The 15,718-nt window shown below is 52.6% G+C and overlaps 1 protein-coding gene across 1 annotated transcript in view; it reads left to right on the top strand.

Moving 5' to 3' along the window:
• The window catches only part of NPR1 (natriuretic peptide receptor 1), a 201,276-nt gene that overhangs the window by 119,805 nt on the left and 65,753 nt on the right, over positions 1-15,718 (top strand). Inside the window, exons 2-4 of the mRNA XM_073637366.1 lie at positions 416-615; positions 1,141-1,251; positions 1,686-1,821. Coding sequence (XP_073493467.1) covers positions 416-615; positions 1,141-1,251; positions 1,686-1,821 — 447 coding nt within the window. The remainder of the gene's footprint in view (positions 1-415; positions 616-1,140; positions 1,252-1,685; positions 1,822-15,718) is intronic.

The raw sequence follows: 15,718 nt of genomic DNA, 5'->3' as shown, positions 1-15,718 counted from the left end.
ACTGCCCCTATGTACAAGAATATAACTACTATAATACTGCCCCTATGTACAAGTATATAACTACTATAATACTGCTCCTGTGTACAAGAATATAACTACTATAATACTGCTCCTATGTGCAAGAATATAACTACTATAATACTGCCCCTATGTACAAGAATATAACTACTATAATACTGCCCCCTATGTACAAGTATATAACTACTATAATACTGCTCCTGTGTACAAGAATATAACTACTATAATACTGCTCCTATGTACAAGAATATAACTACTATAATACTGCCCCCTATGTACACAATATATGCAGGTAAATGTTCCTTTAGTGGTTGAGTGGCTCCTGTACTGTCTCTTGTGTGAGTGTTTCTGGTTTGGGGATGGTGTTTCATCTGTACCTTCTGTTTTTCTTCCTCAGTCGTCTACATTTGCTGCTCTCCAGATACTTTTCGTCAGCTGATGCTTCAAGTGTATCATCAAGGTTTGTGCTCCGGTGACTATGTGTTCTTCTATGTTGATATCTTCGGTGCCAGCCTCCAGGGCACCAAATACCCAGACGTCAAGAGGCCATGGTACAGAGGAGACGCAGATGACGATAAAGCCAAGAAAGCATTTCAGGTACAGACGTTTCTCCCCACGCACTATAACTATGATCTCATTAGCTTCAGGTAGACCAGGAATGAATCCATAAATGCCACCATGAGTGTAACAACGCGCGGTCATATGGGAAACTCGGAATATGTCCCCAAGGACCATACAGCAGAGACATCCTCCTGTGCTGAAGGTGTTATGACTGGAGGGGGAGTTTATAGAGTCAGAAAAGGGGTTAACACAGCAGCCTGTCCTCTGATGCCATGGTAAACACAGCATCCTGTCCTCTGAGGGTCCAATAAATGTTGACCCGCAGTACATATTGACACACTACTGTACATATATGTAGAGGTAGCTAATAAATGACGTGGAGTATTTGCACTTCCAATCCTGGATGGTGACTAAAGATAATAATGAAGGAGAGTCGATAGATTTTACCGACCAAAGAGGGAAGTCTTCATCCATCGGATATCGGTCACTACTGGTCTGGAGAAGGAGGTCTATGAGAGTGCGAGGTGTAATGGTGACCGATACCTTGTGTCTCCCGGTCAGGCAGTGATGATTATCACAATCAAAGAGCCCGACAACTCGGAGTATCAGGAATTCCTGCGCGACCTGGCGATCTACGCTCGCAGATTCAACTACACCATGGAGAGCACTCTGGTGAGTGGGGATCAGGGGAACGTAGACCTGCCCCTATGTAATCATACCGCTATTAGCTGCCACTGCTCCTCATCTCCTGTAGTTATTATCCAGGTCTCCATGGGAGGTGTTAGGGTGTGATGTCTTTATTCTCCTGGTTAGCGCCTGGTAATTTACCACTTGGGTCTGATGGGCGACTGATTGTGTACATCACCAGGAAATGTTTCATTACCGGCTCGTGGGCAAAAGACTAACAGATTAGATGTAGGACACGGCCTAACATCAGTGCTGAGTGCCAGGGCTGTAATGAGCAAGGATGAGGGGGTTACGTGTGATACTGGACGCGTGCAGGTGCTTGGAAATGATTTGGGAGTGTAAGCGTGCAAGGACAATGTGCGAAGAAGTGCGTGCGTGCCAGGATGCGCGCTCATCACATGTCTATGTGCTGTTTACAGATGAACACAGTGGCGGCTGCCTTCTACGACTCAGTCATGCTTTACGCTCAGGCAGTAAATGACACCCGGGCAAAGGGATACAGTATGAAGAATGCCTCTGCCATCACCGAACATATGTGGAACAGAAGCTACTATGGTGAGTTCATGTCACCAAGGTGTCCCAACCACGTGGTGCAATCTTCCGAAATCCTACTCTCTGGCATACTTACCTACTCTCCTGAATGTCTTGAAAGCTCCTGAACTCCCAGTAAGATAGGCAAATATTCAGCACTTTCTGGCCCACACCAAGCCCCACCATATAGTAGCCAAATCAAAGCTGGGAATGGGACATGCGGCAATACCCTATCTAATTGGGAAAAATGGTTGAAAATTTGGAAAAATTGTATATTATTAGGTTGGGTATAGAGTGAGAACTGGATCATGAGGGATTGGAGGTGCTCATGAGATGATCTGCCAAACTTTCACATTGAAGACGAATGAGAGTGGACTCAGCTGAGAAGGTCCGCCAATGGTCAATTATCTCCCGTACAAATAGTGGAGAAAGAACATCAGTCCGACCATGGCTACCCGCAGACAAGAGCTATTAAGCAATGTGACGATACAGCCTATAATCTTAATTAGCCAGACGATTAGATTTGTTAATCCAAGAGAAATACATTATTGTGTTTTATTAGAGATTGCTGGCTGTGCTTTATTAATGTTCTGCTTGCTCGTCAGTTTATGTACACTAATTTAACTTGTAAAGTGTCCAGCATTCCACTAATCTTATTAGTATCTCAGGATCCTCTAACCATTGTTCAAAAAATCGTCTAGGCCCATTGTGTAAGTGTTGAAAGAAGATCCGGCTGAGACCCATGTAGACCCAGGTGATAAGGTCACCTGAGAGAGATACCTCCACTAATGCACACTTAGCTTTGGGGGAGGGAGGGTGAGAGCAGTTCTGCCATTCAGGGGGCTGAGTCCAGAGAAGCAGAAGGGACATGTGTTTTTGTAGTAGTCAGACTTGGGACAGAGAATCAAGGAGCATCAGAAAGACTTTACAAGGAGAATGAGAGACATCCTTCAGGAAATTAGATGGATAGCATGGCACCCAAAGAGACACAGATTTGTATTCTATATGATTCTAGTCTAAGGGTACCAGCCCTGACTGGAAAGATTCGGATCTGCTCCATTTGACCATCAGAGAGACATGAATACATTTTGGGGAGACCAGGTTAGAACGAGGAAGTCACCTGGCCCCATGGATATGTTATTTGGGGTTGCCAGGAAGGACGCACCGGTCACCTGGAACCCCCGGAGACATTCGGAGATGCCAGATTGTGACCCACCGGTCATCTGGCCCCATGGGAACTCTCGGAGAGGCCAGGTTGGGACCCTTGGGTCTCCTGGCCATGCACCTCGATGGACTTCTAGCTTCCTAAGTTTGCCGCTACCTCCTCTCTGTGGGAGCCCGCCAGAAGCGGGGGGCCACTGGTTGAGGTAGTCGGCCCTGGAAGTCTCCAAAGTTGCATCTGTTCTATCCCAGGCAGCGGAGAAGGAAGAGTGAGACTGTGTAACGTTGCACCATCTTGGGTATTTGCTGGGACTGTTCTATGTGTTTATTATCCACTTTGTGGTTCAATAAAGTATTGCCACGCTGCTTTACCCGCACCTGGTGTTGTCTGAGAAGCGTTACGCCCAGGGAAGACCCCGGGTCTTCACAAGCAACACCAGTCATACGTGATGATAAGATTTCCACGCATCCAACTCTTTGTTGTTCAGTTCTTTTGTAATTACTCCAAATTTGGAGTCAGCGGCACTTTCAGCTTGACCGGTTGTTGCACACCTTGAGTCTGAAGAATAATGTCAAGCCCTACAATGCCATATCCAGCACTACTGTGCTCATGTAAGGCATTTGCTTGCATCTATTCATGCTTGCAATGTGGCTCTTAAAAGAAGGGAAACAATAGGCTGGATTTAACTGCTGAGCAAATGTAGATAAGACTTAGAGTCCCATTAAATACCGACAACCTCATAAAACAGTATGACGTAGTTGAGGGTTCCTTAACGTACAGGAAGCAGCTGTGGCTTGGCCTTCACACCCTCTCCATGTAACATGGGCCAAGAGGACTCCAACTATAACTCCCAACGGCTGCATATCCTCTACCTCATACACGGGGGGAAAGAGCCCTCCATAACTCTGACGTCCCCTATCCTTCCTCTGTCTGCTCTATGCTCTACAACTTCTTATCCCCAATGCAAAATATCAGGGAAAGAAAGATTGGGTATTTTGGATCTTTTCATGCCCAAGAAGGGTGAACATTGTCATTGTTTAGTCCTCACCAACTTTGGTGGTACTAGCTGACCCTCTCATGTGTTTGGGGGAGTGTTGATGGTTCTGGCTGGAGATATTGCCAGGGATGAGGAGGAGGACGGAGATATCGGGGCGAGAGGTGCCCTTGCCCCACTCTTCCCATGTCATCGCCTTCTCCATTGTCACTCGCCCGGTTACCATCTGCCGTCTCTGGGATTTCTGAATTACATTGAAGCTCAGTTTCAATTCTTAGCATAATTTTCCAGTGTAATTATCCCGTCATTACCAGCTACTTCAAAGATGCAGGATGATTATCTGCCACACAGGCTGTGCGTCCTCTGCTCCATGCCAGGAACCGGCGGGCTTAACCCTTTCCCCATAGCAGAGTCTGAAAAATACTGAGATGTGTTACAGTCATTACTGTCCCCTCATCTCCCCGTGTGTCAGTCATTACTGTCCCCTTATCTCCCCGTGTGTCAGTCATTACTGTCCTCTCATCTCCCGGTGTGTCAGTCATTAGTGTCCCCTCATCTCCCCGTGTGTCAGTCATTACTGTCCCCTCATCTCCCCGTGTGTCAGTCATTACTGTCCCCTCATCTCCCCGTGTGTCAGTCATTACTGTCCCCTCATCTCCCCGTGTGTCAGTCATTACTGTCCCCTCATCTCCCCGTGTGTCAGTCATTACTGTCCCCTCATCTCCCCGTGTGTCAGTCATTACTGTCCCCTCATCTACCCGTGTGTCAGTCATTACTGTCCCCTCATCTCCCCGTGTGTCAGTCATTACTGTCCCCTTATCTCTCCGTGTGTCAGTCATTAGTGTCCCCTCATCTCCCCGTGTGTCAGTCATTAGTGTTCCCTCATCTCCCCGTGTGTCAGTCATTACTGTCCCCTCATCTCCTCGTGTGTCAGTCATTGCTGTCCCCTCATCTACCCGTGTGTCAGTCATTAGTGTCCCATCATCTCCCCATGTGTCAGTCATTACTGTCCCGTCATCTCCCCGTGTGTCAGTCATTATTGTCCCCTCATCTCCCCGTGTGTCAGTCATTACTGTCCCGTCATCTCCCCGTGTGTCAGTCATTACTGTCCCCTCATCTCTCCGTGTGTCAGTCATTATTGTCCCCTCATCTCCCCGTGTGTCAGTCATTACTGTCCCGTCATCTCCCCGTGTGTCAGTTATTACTGTCCCCTCATCTCCCCGTGTGTCAGTCATTACTGTCCCCTCTTCTCCCTATGTGTCAGTCATTACTGTCCCCTCATCTCCCCATGTGTCAGTCATTACTGTCCCCTCATCTCCCCGTGTGTCAGTCATTACTGTCCCCTCATCTCCCCATGTGTCAGTCATTACTGTCCCCTCATCTCCCCATGTGTCAGTCATTACTGTCCCCTCATCTCCCCGTGTGTCAGTCATTACTGTCCCCTCATCTCCCCATGTGTCAGTCATTACTGTCCCCTCATCTATCCGTGTGTCAGTCATTGCTGTCCCCTCATCTCCCCGTGTGTCAGTCATTAGTGTCCCCTCATCTCTCCGTGTGTCAGTCATCAGTGTCCCCTCATCTCCTCGTGTGTCAGTCATTACTGTCCATTCATCTCCCCGTGTGTCAGTCATTACTGTCCCCTCATCTCCCCGTGTGTCAGTCATTAGTGTCCCCTCATCTCCCGGTGTGTCAGTCTTTACTGTCCCCTCATCTATCCGTGTGTCAGTCATTACTGTCCCCTCATCTCCCCATGTGTCAGTCATTACTGTCCCCTCATCTTCCCATGTGTCAGTCATTACTGTCCATTCATCTCCCCATGTGTCAGTCATTATTGTCCCCTCATCTCCCCGTGTGTCAGTCATTACTGTCCCCTCATCTCTCCATGTGTCAGTCATTAGTGTCCCCTCATCTCCCCGTGTGTCAGTCATTACTGTCCCCTCATCTCTCCGTGTGTCAGTCATTAGTGTCCCCTCATCTCCCCGTGTGTCAGTCATTATTGTCCCCTCATCTCTCCGTGTGTCAGTCATCAGTGTCCCCTCATCTCCTCGTGTGTCAGTCATTACTGTCCATTCATCTCCCCGTGTGTCAGTCATTACTGTCCCCTCATCTCCCCGTGTGTCAGTCATTAGTGTCCCCTCATCTCCCGGTGTGTCAGTCTTTACTGTCCCCTCATCTATCCGTGTGTCAGTCATTACTGTCCCCTCATCTCCCCATGTGTCAGTCATTACTGTCCCCTCATCTTCCCATGTGTCAGTCATTACTGTCCATTCATCTCCCCATGTGTCAGTCATTATTGTCCCCTCATCTCCCCGTGTGTCAGTCATTACTGTCCCCTCATCTCTCCATGTGTCAGTCATTAGTGTCCCCTCATCTCCCCGTGTGTCAGTCATTACTGTCCCCTCATCTCTCCGTGTGTCAGTCATTAGTGTCCCCTCATCTCCCCGTGTGTCAGTCATTATTGTCCCCTCATCTCCCCGTGTGTCAGTCATTACTGTCCCCTCATCTCTCCGTGTGTCAGTCATTATTGTCCCCTCATCTCCCCGTGTGTCACTCATTACTGTCCCCTCATCTCCCTGTGTGTCAGTCATTACTGTCCCCTCATCTCTCCGTGTGTCAGTCATTATTGTCCCCTCATCTCCCCGTGTGTCAGTCATTACTGTCCCCTCATCTCTCCATGTGTCACTCATTACTGTCCCCTCATCTCCCTGTGTGTCAGTCATTATTGTCCCCTCATCCCCCCGTGTGTCAGTCATTACTGTCCCCTCATCTCCCCGTGTGTCAGTCATTACTGTCCCCTCATCTCCCCATGTGTCAGTCATTACTGTCCATTCATCTCCCCATGTGTCAGTCATTACTGTCCCCTCATCTCTCCGTGTGTCAGTCATTAGTGTCCCCTCATCTCTCCGTGTGTCAGTCATTACTGTCCCCTCATCTCCCCGTGTGTCAGTCATTACTGTCCCCTCATCTCCTCGTGTGTCAGTCATTACTGTCCCCTCATCTCCCAGTGTGTCAGTCATTACTGTCCCCTCATCTCCCCGTGTGTCAGTCATTACTGTCCCCTCATCTCCCCGTGTGTCAGTCATTACTGTCCCCTCATCTCTCCGTGTGTCAGTCATTACTATCCCCTCATCTCCCCGTGTGTCAGTCATTACTGTCCCCTCATCTCCCCGTGTGTCAGTCATTACTGTCCCCTTATCTCCCAGTGTGTCAGTCATTACTTTCCCCTCATCTCCTCGTGTGTCAGTCATTACTGTCCCCACATCTCCCCGTGTGTCAGTCATTATTGTCCCTTCATCTCTCCGTGTGTCAGTCATTACTTTCCCCTCATCTCCTCGTGTGTCAGTCATTACTGTCCCCTTATCTCCCAGTGTGTCAGTCATTACTTTCCCCTCATCTCCTCGTGTGTCAGTCATTACTGTCCCCTCATCTCCCCGTTTGTCAGTCATTACTGTCCCCTTATCTCCCAGTGTGTCAGTCATTACTGTCCCCTCATCTCCTCGTGTGTCAGTCATTAGTGTCCCGTCATCTCCCCATGTGTCAGTCATTACTGTCCCCTCATCTCCCCGTGTGTCAGTCATTAGTGTCCCCTCATCTCTCCATGTGTCAGTCATTAGTGCCCCCTCATCTCCCCGTGTGTCAGTCATTACTGTCCCCTCATCTCCCTGTGTGTCAGTCATTACTGTCCAATCATCTCCCCGTGTGTCAGTCATTAGTGTCCCCTCATCTCCCCGTGTGTCAGTCATTACTGTCCCCTCATCTCCCCGTGTGTCAGTCATTACTGTCCCCTCATCTCCCCGTGTGTCAGTCATTACTGTCCCCTCATCTCCTCGTGTGTCAGTCATTACTGTCCCCTCATCTCCCCGTGTGTCAGTCATTACTGTCCCCTCATCTCCCCGTGTGTCAGTCATTAGTCTCCCGTCATCTCCCCGTGTGTCAGTCATTAGTGTCCCCTCATCGCCCCGTGTGTCAGTTATTAGTGTCCCCTCATCTCCCCGTGTGTCAGTCATTACTGTCCCCTCATCTCCCCGTGTGTCAGTCATTACTGTCCCCTCATCTCCTCGTGTGTCAGTCATTACTGTCCCCTCATCTCCCCGTGGGTCAGTCATTACTGTCCCCTCATCTCCCCGTGTGTCAGTCATTACTGTTCCCTCATCTCCCCGTGTGTCAGTCATTACTGTCCCCTCATCTCCTCGTGTGTCAGTCATTACTGTCCCCTTATCTCTCCGTGTGTCAGTCATTACTGTCCCCTCATCTCCCCGTGGGTCAGTCATTACTGTCCCCTCATCTCCCCGTGTGTCAGTCATTAGTGTCCCCTCATCTCCCCGTGTGTCAGTCATTACTGTCCCCTCATCTCCTCGTGTGTCAGTCATTACTGTCCCCTCATCTCCCCGTGTGTCAGTCATTAGTGTCGCATCATCTCCCCATGTGTCAGTCATTACTGTCCCCTCATCTCCCCGTGTGTCAGTCATTACTGTCCCGTCATCTCCCCGTGTGTCAGTCATTACTGTCCCCTCATCTCCCCGTGTGTCAGTCATTACTGTCCCCTCTTCTCCCTATGTGTCAGTCATTACTGTCCCCTCATCTCCCCATGTGTCAGTCATTACTGTCCCCTCATCTCTCCGTGTGTCAGTCATTACTGTCCACTCATCTCCCCGTGTGTCAGTCATTAGTGTCCCCTCATCTCTCCATGTGTCAGTCATTAGTGCTCCCTCATCTCCTCGTGTGTCAGTCATTACTGTCCCCTCATCTCCTCGTGTGTCAGTCATTATTTTCCCCTCATCTCCCCGTGTGTCAGTCATTGCTGTCCCCTCATCTCCCCGTGTGTCAGTCATCAGTGTCCCCTCATCTCTCCGTGTGTCAGTCATTACTGTCCACTCATCTCCCCGTGTGTCAGTCATTAGTGTCCCCTCATCTCTCCGTGTGTCAGTCATTAGTGCCCCCTCATCTCCTCGTGTGTCAGTCATTACTGTCCCCTCATCTCCTCGTGTGTCAGTCATTATTTTCCCCTCATCTCCCCGTGTGTCAGTCATTACTGTCCCCTCATCTCCCCGTGTGTCAGTCATTACTGTCCCCTCATCTCCCCGTGTGTCAGTCATTACTGCCCCCTCATCTCCCCGTGTGTCAGTCATTAGTGTCCCCTCATCTCCCGGTGTGTCAGTCTTTACTGTCCCCTCATCTATCCGTGTGTCAGTCATTACTGTCCCCTCATCTCCTCGTGTGTCAGTCATTAGTGTCCCCTCATCTCCCCATGTGTCAGTCATTACTGTCCATTCATCTCCCCATGTGTCAGTCATTACTGTCCCCTCATCTCCCCGTGTGTCAGTCATTACTGTCCCCTCATCTCCCCGTGTGTCAGTCATTACTGTCCCCTCATCTCTCCGTGTGTCAGTCATTAGTGTCCCCTCATCTCCCCGTGTGTCAGTCATTATTGTCCCTTCATCTCTCCGTGTGTCAGTCATTACTGTCCCCTCATCTCCCCGTGTGTCAGTCATTACTGTCCCCTCATCTCCCCGTGTGTCAGTCATTACTGTCCCCTTATCTCCCAGTGTGTCAGTCATTACTGTCCCCTCATCTCCTCGTGTGTCAGTCATTACTGTCCCCTCATCTCCCGGTGTGTCAGTCATTACTGTCCCCTCATCTCCCCGTGTGTCAGTCATTACTGTCCCCTTATCTCCCAGTGTGTCAGTCATTACTGTCCCCTTATCTCCCAGTGTGTCAGTCATTACTGTCCCCTCATCTCCTCGTGTGTCAGTCATTACTGTCCCCTCATCTCCCCGTGTGTCAGTCATTAGTGTCCCCTCATCTCTCCATGTGTCAGTCATTAGTGCCCCCTCATCTCCCCGTGTGTCAGTCATTACTGTCCACTCATCTCCCCGTGTGTCAGTCATTAGTGTCCCCTCATCTCCCCGTGTGTCAGTCATTACTGTCCCCTCATCTCCCCGTGTGTCAGTCATTACTGTCCCCTCATCTCCTCGTGTGTCAGTCATTACTGTCCCCTCATCTCCTCGTGTGTCAGTCATTACTGTCCCCTCATCTCTCCATGTGTCAGTCATTACTGTCCCCTCATCTCCCCGTGTGTCAGTCATTAGTATCCCGTCATCTCCCCGTGTGTCAGTCATTAGTGTCCCCTCATCTCCCCGTGTGTCAGTCATTACTGTTCATTCATCTCCTCGTGTGTCAGTCATTACTGTCCCCTCATCTGTCCATGTGTCAGTCATTACTGTCCCCTCATCTCCTCGTGTGTCAGTCATTACTGTCCCCTCATCTCTCCATGTGTCAGTCATTACTGTCCCCTCATCTCCCCGTGTGTCAGTCATTAGTATCCCGTCATCTCCCCGTGTGTCAGTCATTAGTGTCCCCTCATCGCCCCGTGTGTCAGTCATTACTGTCCATTCATCTCCCCGTGTGTCAGTCATTACTGTCCATTCATCTCCTCGTGTGTCAGTCATTACTGTCCCCTCATCTGTCCATGTGTCAGTCATTACTGTCCCCTCATCTCCCCGTGTGTCAGTCATTAGTGTCCCTTCATCTCCCCGTGTGTCAGTCATTACTGTCCCCTCATCTCCCCGTGTGTCAGTCATTACTGTCCCCTCATCTCCTCGTGTGTCAGTCATTACTGTCCCCTCATCTCCCCATGTGTCAGTCATTACTGTCATCTCATCTCCCCGTGTGTCAGTCATTAGTGTCCCCTCATCTCCCCGTGTGTCAGTCATTACTGTCCCCTCATCTCCCCATGTGTCAGTCATTACTGTCCCCTCATCTCCCCGTGTGTCAGTCATTAGTGTCCCCTCATCCCCCCGTGTGTCAGTCATTACTGTCCCCTCATCTCTCCATGTGTCAGTCATTACTGTCCCCTCATCTCCCCGTGTGTCAGTCATTACTGTCCCCTCATCTCCTCGTGTGTCAGTCATTAGTGTCCCCTCATCTCCTCGTGTGTCAGTCATTACTGTCCCCTCATCTCCTCGTGTGTCAGTCATTACTGTCCCCTCATCTCCCTGTGTGTCAGTCATTATTGTTGACGCGCCCCCTGGGACATATTCCTTTTTGAGGGGAATACCCGGCACCGGATCAGATGGGGGGTTGTAGTCTCCGAGCGGCTGTGACCCGGTCCCGTGCCCAGGGCGTCAAGCTAAGTGTTATGTGGCAGCTTTACAGATGTTACTAAAGTTCTTTTGTGTCGACTACGCCACCCGTTGTGATGCGGTCACTGTGGCCGCCGCTGCTGCAGGGTCCGCTGAGGCTGATGGTGGGTGCGCAGCTTGGTGAGATAACCCCCAACGGGAGGGGTATAGCCTCAGAGGGGACAGGCGCAGAGGATGGGGGTTGTGGTGGTGCGATGCAGCCGGCAATGAAGACAGACTCGGGTTGTGCAGTTAAGGGTGTTTACTTACTGCTGATGTTGTACTGGTCACTCCAGCTGCTAGTGACCACCCGAGCCGTGCTGCGTCCACCAGGTCCTGGATCCGGCCAACCCCCAAACAAGTCCAGAGCGTGGCCCTGAGCTCTCCCTCTGTCCTTTCTTCAGCCGTCCCCACCAGTGATTCACCTAGGTCCAGCTCCCTCGGGCCTTCTTTTGGGACACCCTTGGCCCTGGGTTCCCTGACCCTTCATGTGGTGTGCCTTCGGGGTGAATGTGGTGGGTGACCGTGACAGACACTGCCCACGGTCTCCGGTCTCTGGCTGGGGAATGTCTTTGCCCCCACCAGCTTGGGTTCCGGTACCCTCTTGCTGACTCCTCACCCGGTGCTCTAATTTGGGTTCTTGGGTCCCTTCAGTCTTCCCCCTCTGGGTCTTTCTCTGCTCCACTCTCTCTCTCTCCAGGGCTGCTGTTTCCTTCTCTCTCCTCTCCAACTGACTTGTTCTCAGCGTCTGACCCTGATCTAAGTTGGTGCCCTCCTTATATATCCCTCTATGTGTGAGCTCAGGTGACCAGCACCCAATGAGCTCCTATCACTACCCAGACTGCTCCCCCTATCTGCCCCTACACTACATGGGATGTACCACCCCCCTCCCACTCCAGCCAGGAACAGGCTCGGTTGTACCTGCACATTTCTAAGTGGGAGTACCGTCGGCCTGCTCCTCTGGAATGGGATGTATGTAGTGCATGCAGTCTATCTGAGCTCAGTTCCACACTCCTTCCTTACCCGGGAGTGGAATATCACACCTCTGGGTTGAGGTGCAATACCCCTGTAGCAGCCGAATCCTCAGGGTGCTACATTCCCCCCTGGTAAATCACAGCACGTCCTCGGGCTGTAAGACATAAAACACCAAAACATACAAAATTTTTATATGAACATATAAAACATATAAACATTATATATATATAAAACTTTTTATATAAACATTCTCGTAGACTTCTCTTGTCTCTGGTTCCTCCTCCGGACACTGTGCAACGTGTGTCCGGGAAAAGTGCGACAGTCTCTTAGAAAAACTGGTTTTCCTATAAAACCGGTAGGGGGCGCTTTAGGACGCGCAACTATATACAGGGGAAGTTGGCCGCTCTCAGTCCTCGGCCAGGTAGAGGGAAGGGAATGGCTGCTCACAGTCCTCAGCCTGTGGGATTAAGGGGTTAACGGGTAAACAGTTCACTGGTCCCAACGGGGACTATTTTAGCAGCAACGGTTCACTGTGCCCCGACAGGCAACTATATACAGTCTCTACTCCCGTCCTCAACGACGGCTCCCTCCTGCTTTCTCTTGATATGGTGTTGCTTCAGACCCATCCGGGTCCTCTGGCTCCTCCTCTCCGTACCGCAACTCCTCCTCCGTCAAGCGGTGTACGTGGAGGGCGTAAGGTCCTTTGGCACACTTGTGCCGGGTGAAAGTGACTTCGTGTCCGACGTAGAGGTCACGGCCTTTGTGACCTTCCGGCAGGTGGGACTCGACGTCTCTGCGGGTCACAAAAACGTCACCGCGGTTGTTACGGTCCCGAATAAAGCCCCACCCATGCTGCGGGTTGAACTTTATCACTGTCCCGATGGTGCGGGGACAATGCGCTGCACGGGGGTTCCTCCTAGTCCGGCTCTTCTGCTCCGCGCTCTGGATTTGGGCCTGTTGTTCTCTGACCCGCCTCTCCTCCCGTTCTCTCTTAAACTCTGCCAGCTGTTGACGGCAACACTCTGTACGTTCAGCTGCGGCTGCCTGAGTTTCTCCGGTGAACCCCATCAAATCTTCTCCCGTGGGGTCCCACACGAATTGGGCTTCTGCTAGAGGAGGCGAGACCCGAGCCACGGGCTTCGGAGCCGGGATTAGGGGCTCACACAAGGGCCCTAGTCTTTGCTGCCGCTCCAGCTCAGGGTACCCTTCGGGCCTGATGAAGGGCCGCCCGTCCGGCCATGTGAGCTGGCCGAAGAGGTCCTCCCCCAGGTGTGGCACCCTAGGTATTGCGGGCGCGGGCGCGGTGGTGGTGGCGCCCGGGTTGCCCAGGCCTTGCGGCCAGGCCTGGGGCACCTGGAAGGTGAAGGGCACCGTTAGGACGGCGGCGCCCTGGGCTACCTGGCCTTGCGGCCAGGCCGGAGGCTCCGCGGAGGTAGGGGGCGCTGTTGGTGGTGCGGCGCCCGGGGGTACTAGGCCTTGCGACCAGGCTGGTGGTAATTCCTGCTTTGTCACGCTCCGGGTCGGGGCGCGTGACGTCACAGGGGTCGCTGCAGCGGCTTCCGGTCGGGGCCTAGTCCATGGCGGTGACCTGGCGGCTACGGGCACAGCAGGGGGACTTTCGGGCTCTGCGACGGGGAGCTGGGGCAGGTAAGCGGTGTCACGGCTTGGGGTATAGGCGTCCCCTTTACCTGCCTCCATGCGTTCGGCTCCCTCCTCGGCGCCGTCTCCGGCCTTGGGTCCTCCTGCGCCATCCTCAGAGGCGGTCTGCTTCCTCTTCCAGGGTAGCGTGCTCCGTTGACTGGTCTCTGCTTGCTGGGTCATCTCCCGGTCCCACTCCGCCAGTATCTCGCGCTGTACCCGGGCCATCCTCCTTGCGAGGCCCTCCAGGGCAGTTTGTGCACACTCCCGGTCTCGGGGGAGCTGCGCTAGGATCTCCGCTAGACCTAGCGGGGTTGTGGACTCTAGCAGGCTCCTGACCATCGGGTCGGTGCTGCTCTGCTCGGCTTCCGGCAGGCTCCTGGCCAGCGGGCCGGTGCTGCTCTGCCCTCCTTCCTCGGTCTCTAGCAGACTCCTGGCCAGCGGGCCGGTGCTGTTCTGCTTTCTTTCCATCTCCGGGTGAGCTTCTCCGCTACTCCTTGTTAGACCTCTTGCCTCCGGGTGCGCTCGCTCCAGACTGCTCCAAGCGACACCCATCTTTTCTCTTCCCTTTCGTCTCCTCCCACTTCGAGGGCGGTCCCGGGGCAACTCGGTGACTGTCAGCTCCAGGGGGAGTTCTTTCACGCTGACAGACACCTCCAGCATCACAGTCTCTGTTGGTGGGGGCGGTTTCCACTTTTGGCGCCAATTTCTGTCCTGGCCCACGATGGGAGGTGGCCTCTTGCCCTCCTTTGGCACGCCCATAATGGCGTCCGCTGCTCTTCCAAGGCGGGAAATCTGCGGTTTTGGCGGGAAGCGTCGCCCAGTGGCGGGAAACTCTGCAGATGGCGGGAACAAGTTGGAAATGGCGGACAATCGGCGGGAAACGACTGGTGATGGAGTCCGATGGCGTGGACCCTCCGGAACCGGCGGGAGACTTCTTTCTGAGGTAAACTTGCACTTTTCTTCAGGCACGCAGTACCCGGGTGTTGCGGGCACGTAATCCTGCCGACTACGCCAAAGTTGACGCGCCCCCTGGGACATATTCCTTTTTGAGGGGAATACCCGGCACCGGATCAGATGGGGGGTTGTAGTCTCCGAGCGGCTGTGACCCGGTCCCGTGCCCAGGGCGTCAAGCTAAGTGTTATGTGGCAGCTTTACAGATGTTACTAAAGTTCTTTTGTGTCGACTACGCCACCCGTTGTGATGCGGTCACTGTGGCCGCCGCTGCTGCAGGGTCCGCTGAGGCTGATGGTGGGTGCGCAGCTTGGTGAGATAACCCCCAACGGGAGGGGTATAGCCTCAGAGGGGACAGGCGCAGAGGATGGGGGTTGTGGTGGTGCGATGCAGCCGGCAATGAAGACAGACTCGGGTTGTGCAGTTAAGGGTGTTTACTTACTGCTGATGTTGTACTGGTCACTCCAGCTGCTAGTGACCACCCGAGCCGTGCTGCGTCCACCAGGTCCTGGATCCGGCCAACCCCCAAACAAGTCCAGAGCGTGGCCCTGAGCTCTCCCTCTGTCCTTTCTTCAGCCGTCCCCACCAGTGATTCACCTAGGTCCAGCTCCCTCGGGCCTTCTTTTGGGACACCCTTGGCCCTGGGTTCCCTGACCCTTCATGTGGTGTGCCTTCGGGGTGAATGTGGTGGGTGACCGTGACAGACACTGCCCACGGTCTCCGGTCTCTGGCTGGGGAATGTCTTTGCCCCCACCAGCTTGGGTTCCGGTACCCTCTTGCTGACTCCTCACCCGGTGCTCTAATTTGGGTTCTTGGGTCCCTTCAGTCTTCCCCCTCTGGGTCTTTCTCTGCTCCACTCTCTCTCTCTCCAGGGCTGCTGTTTCCTTCTCTCTCCTCTCCAACTGACTTGTTCTCAGCGTCTGACCCTGATCTAAGTTGGTGCCCTCCTTATATATCCCTCTATGTGTGAGCTCAGGTGACCAGCACCCAATGAGCTCCTATCACTACCCAGACTGCTCCCCCTATCTGCCCCTACACTACATGGGATGTACCACCCCCCTCCCACTCCAGCCAGGA

The sequence above is a fragment of the Phyllobates terribilis genome, unplaced genomic scaffold, assembly GCF_046119375.1.
Source record: "Phyllobates terribilis strain yellow unplaced genomic scaffold, ASM4611937v1 Scaffold_6__1_contigs__length_29720123, whole genome shotgun sequence".
In the NCBI taxonomy this organism is placed as follows: domain Eukaryota; kingdom Metazoa; phylum Chordata; class Amphibia; order Anura; family Dendrobatidae; genus Phyllobates; species Phyllobates terribilis.
This window is presented reverse-complemented; position numbering and strand designations above follow the sequence as displayed.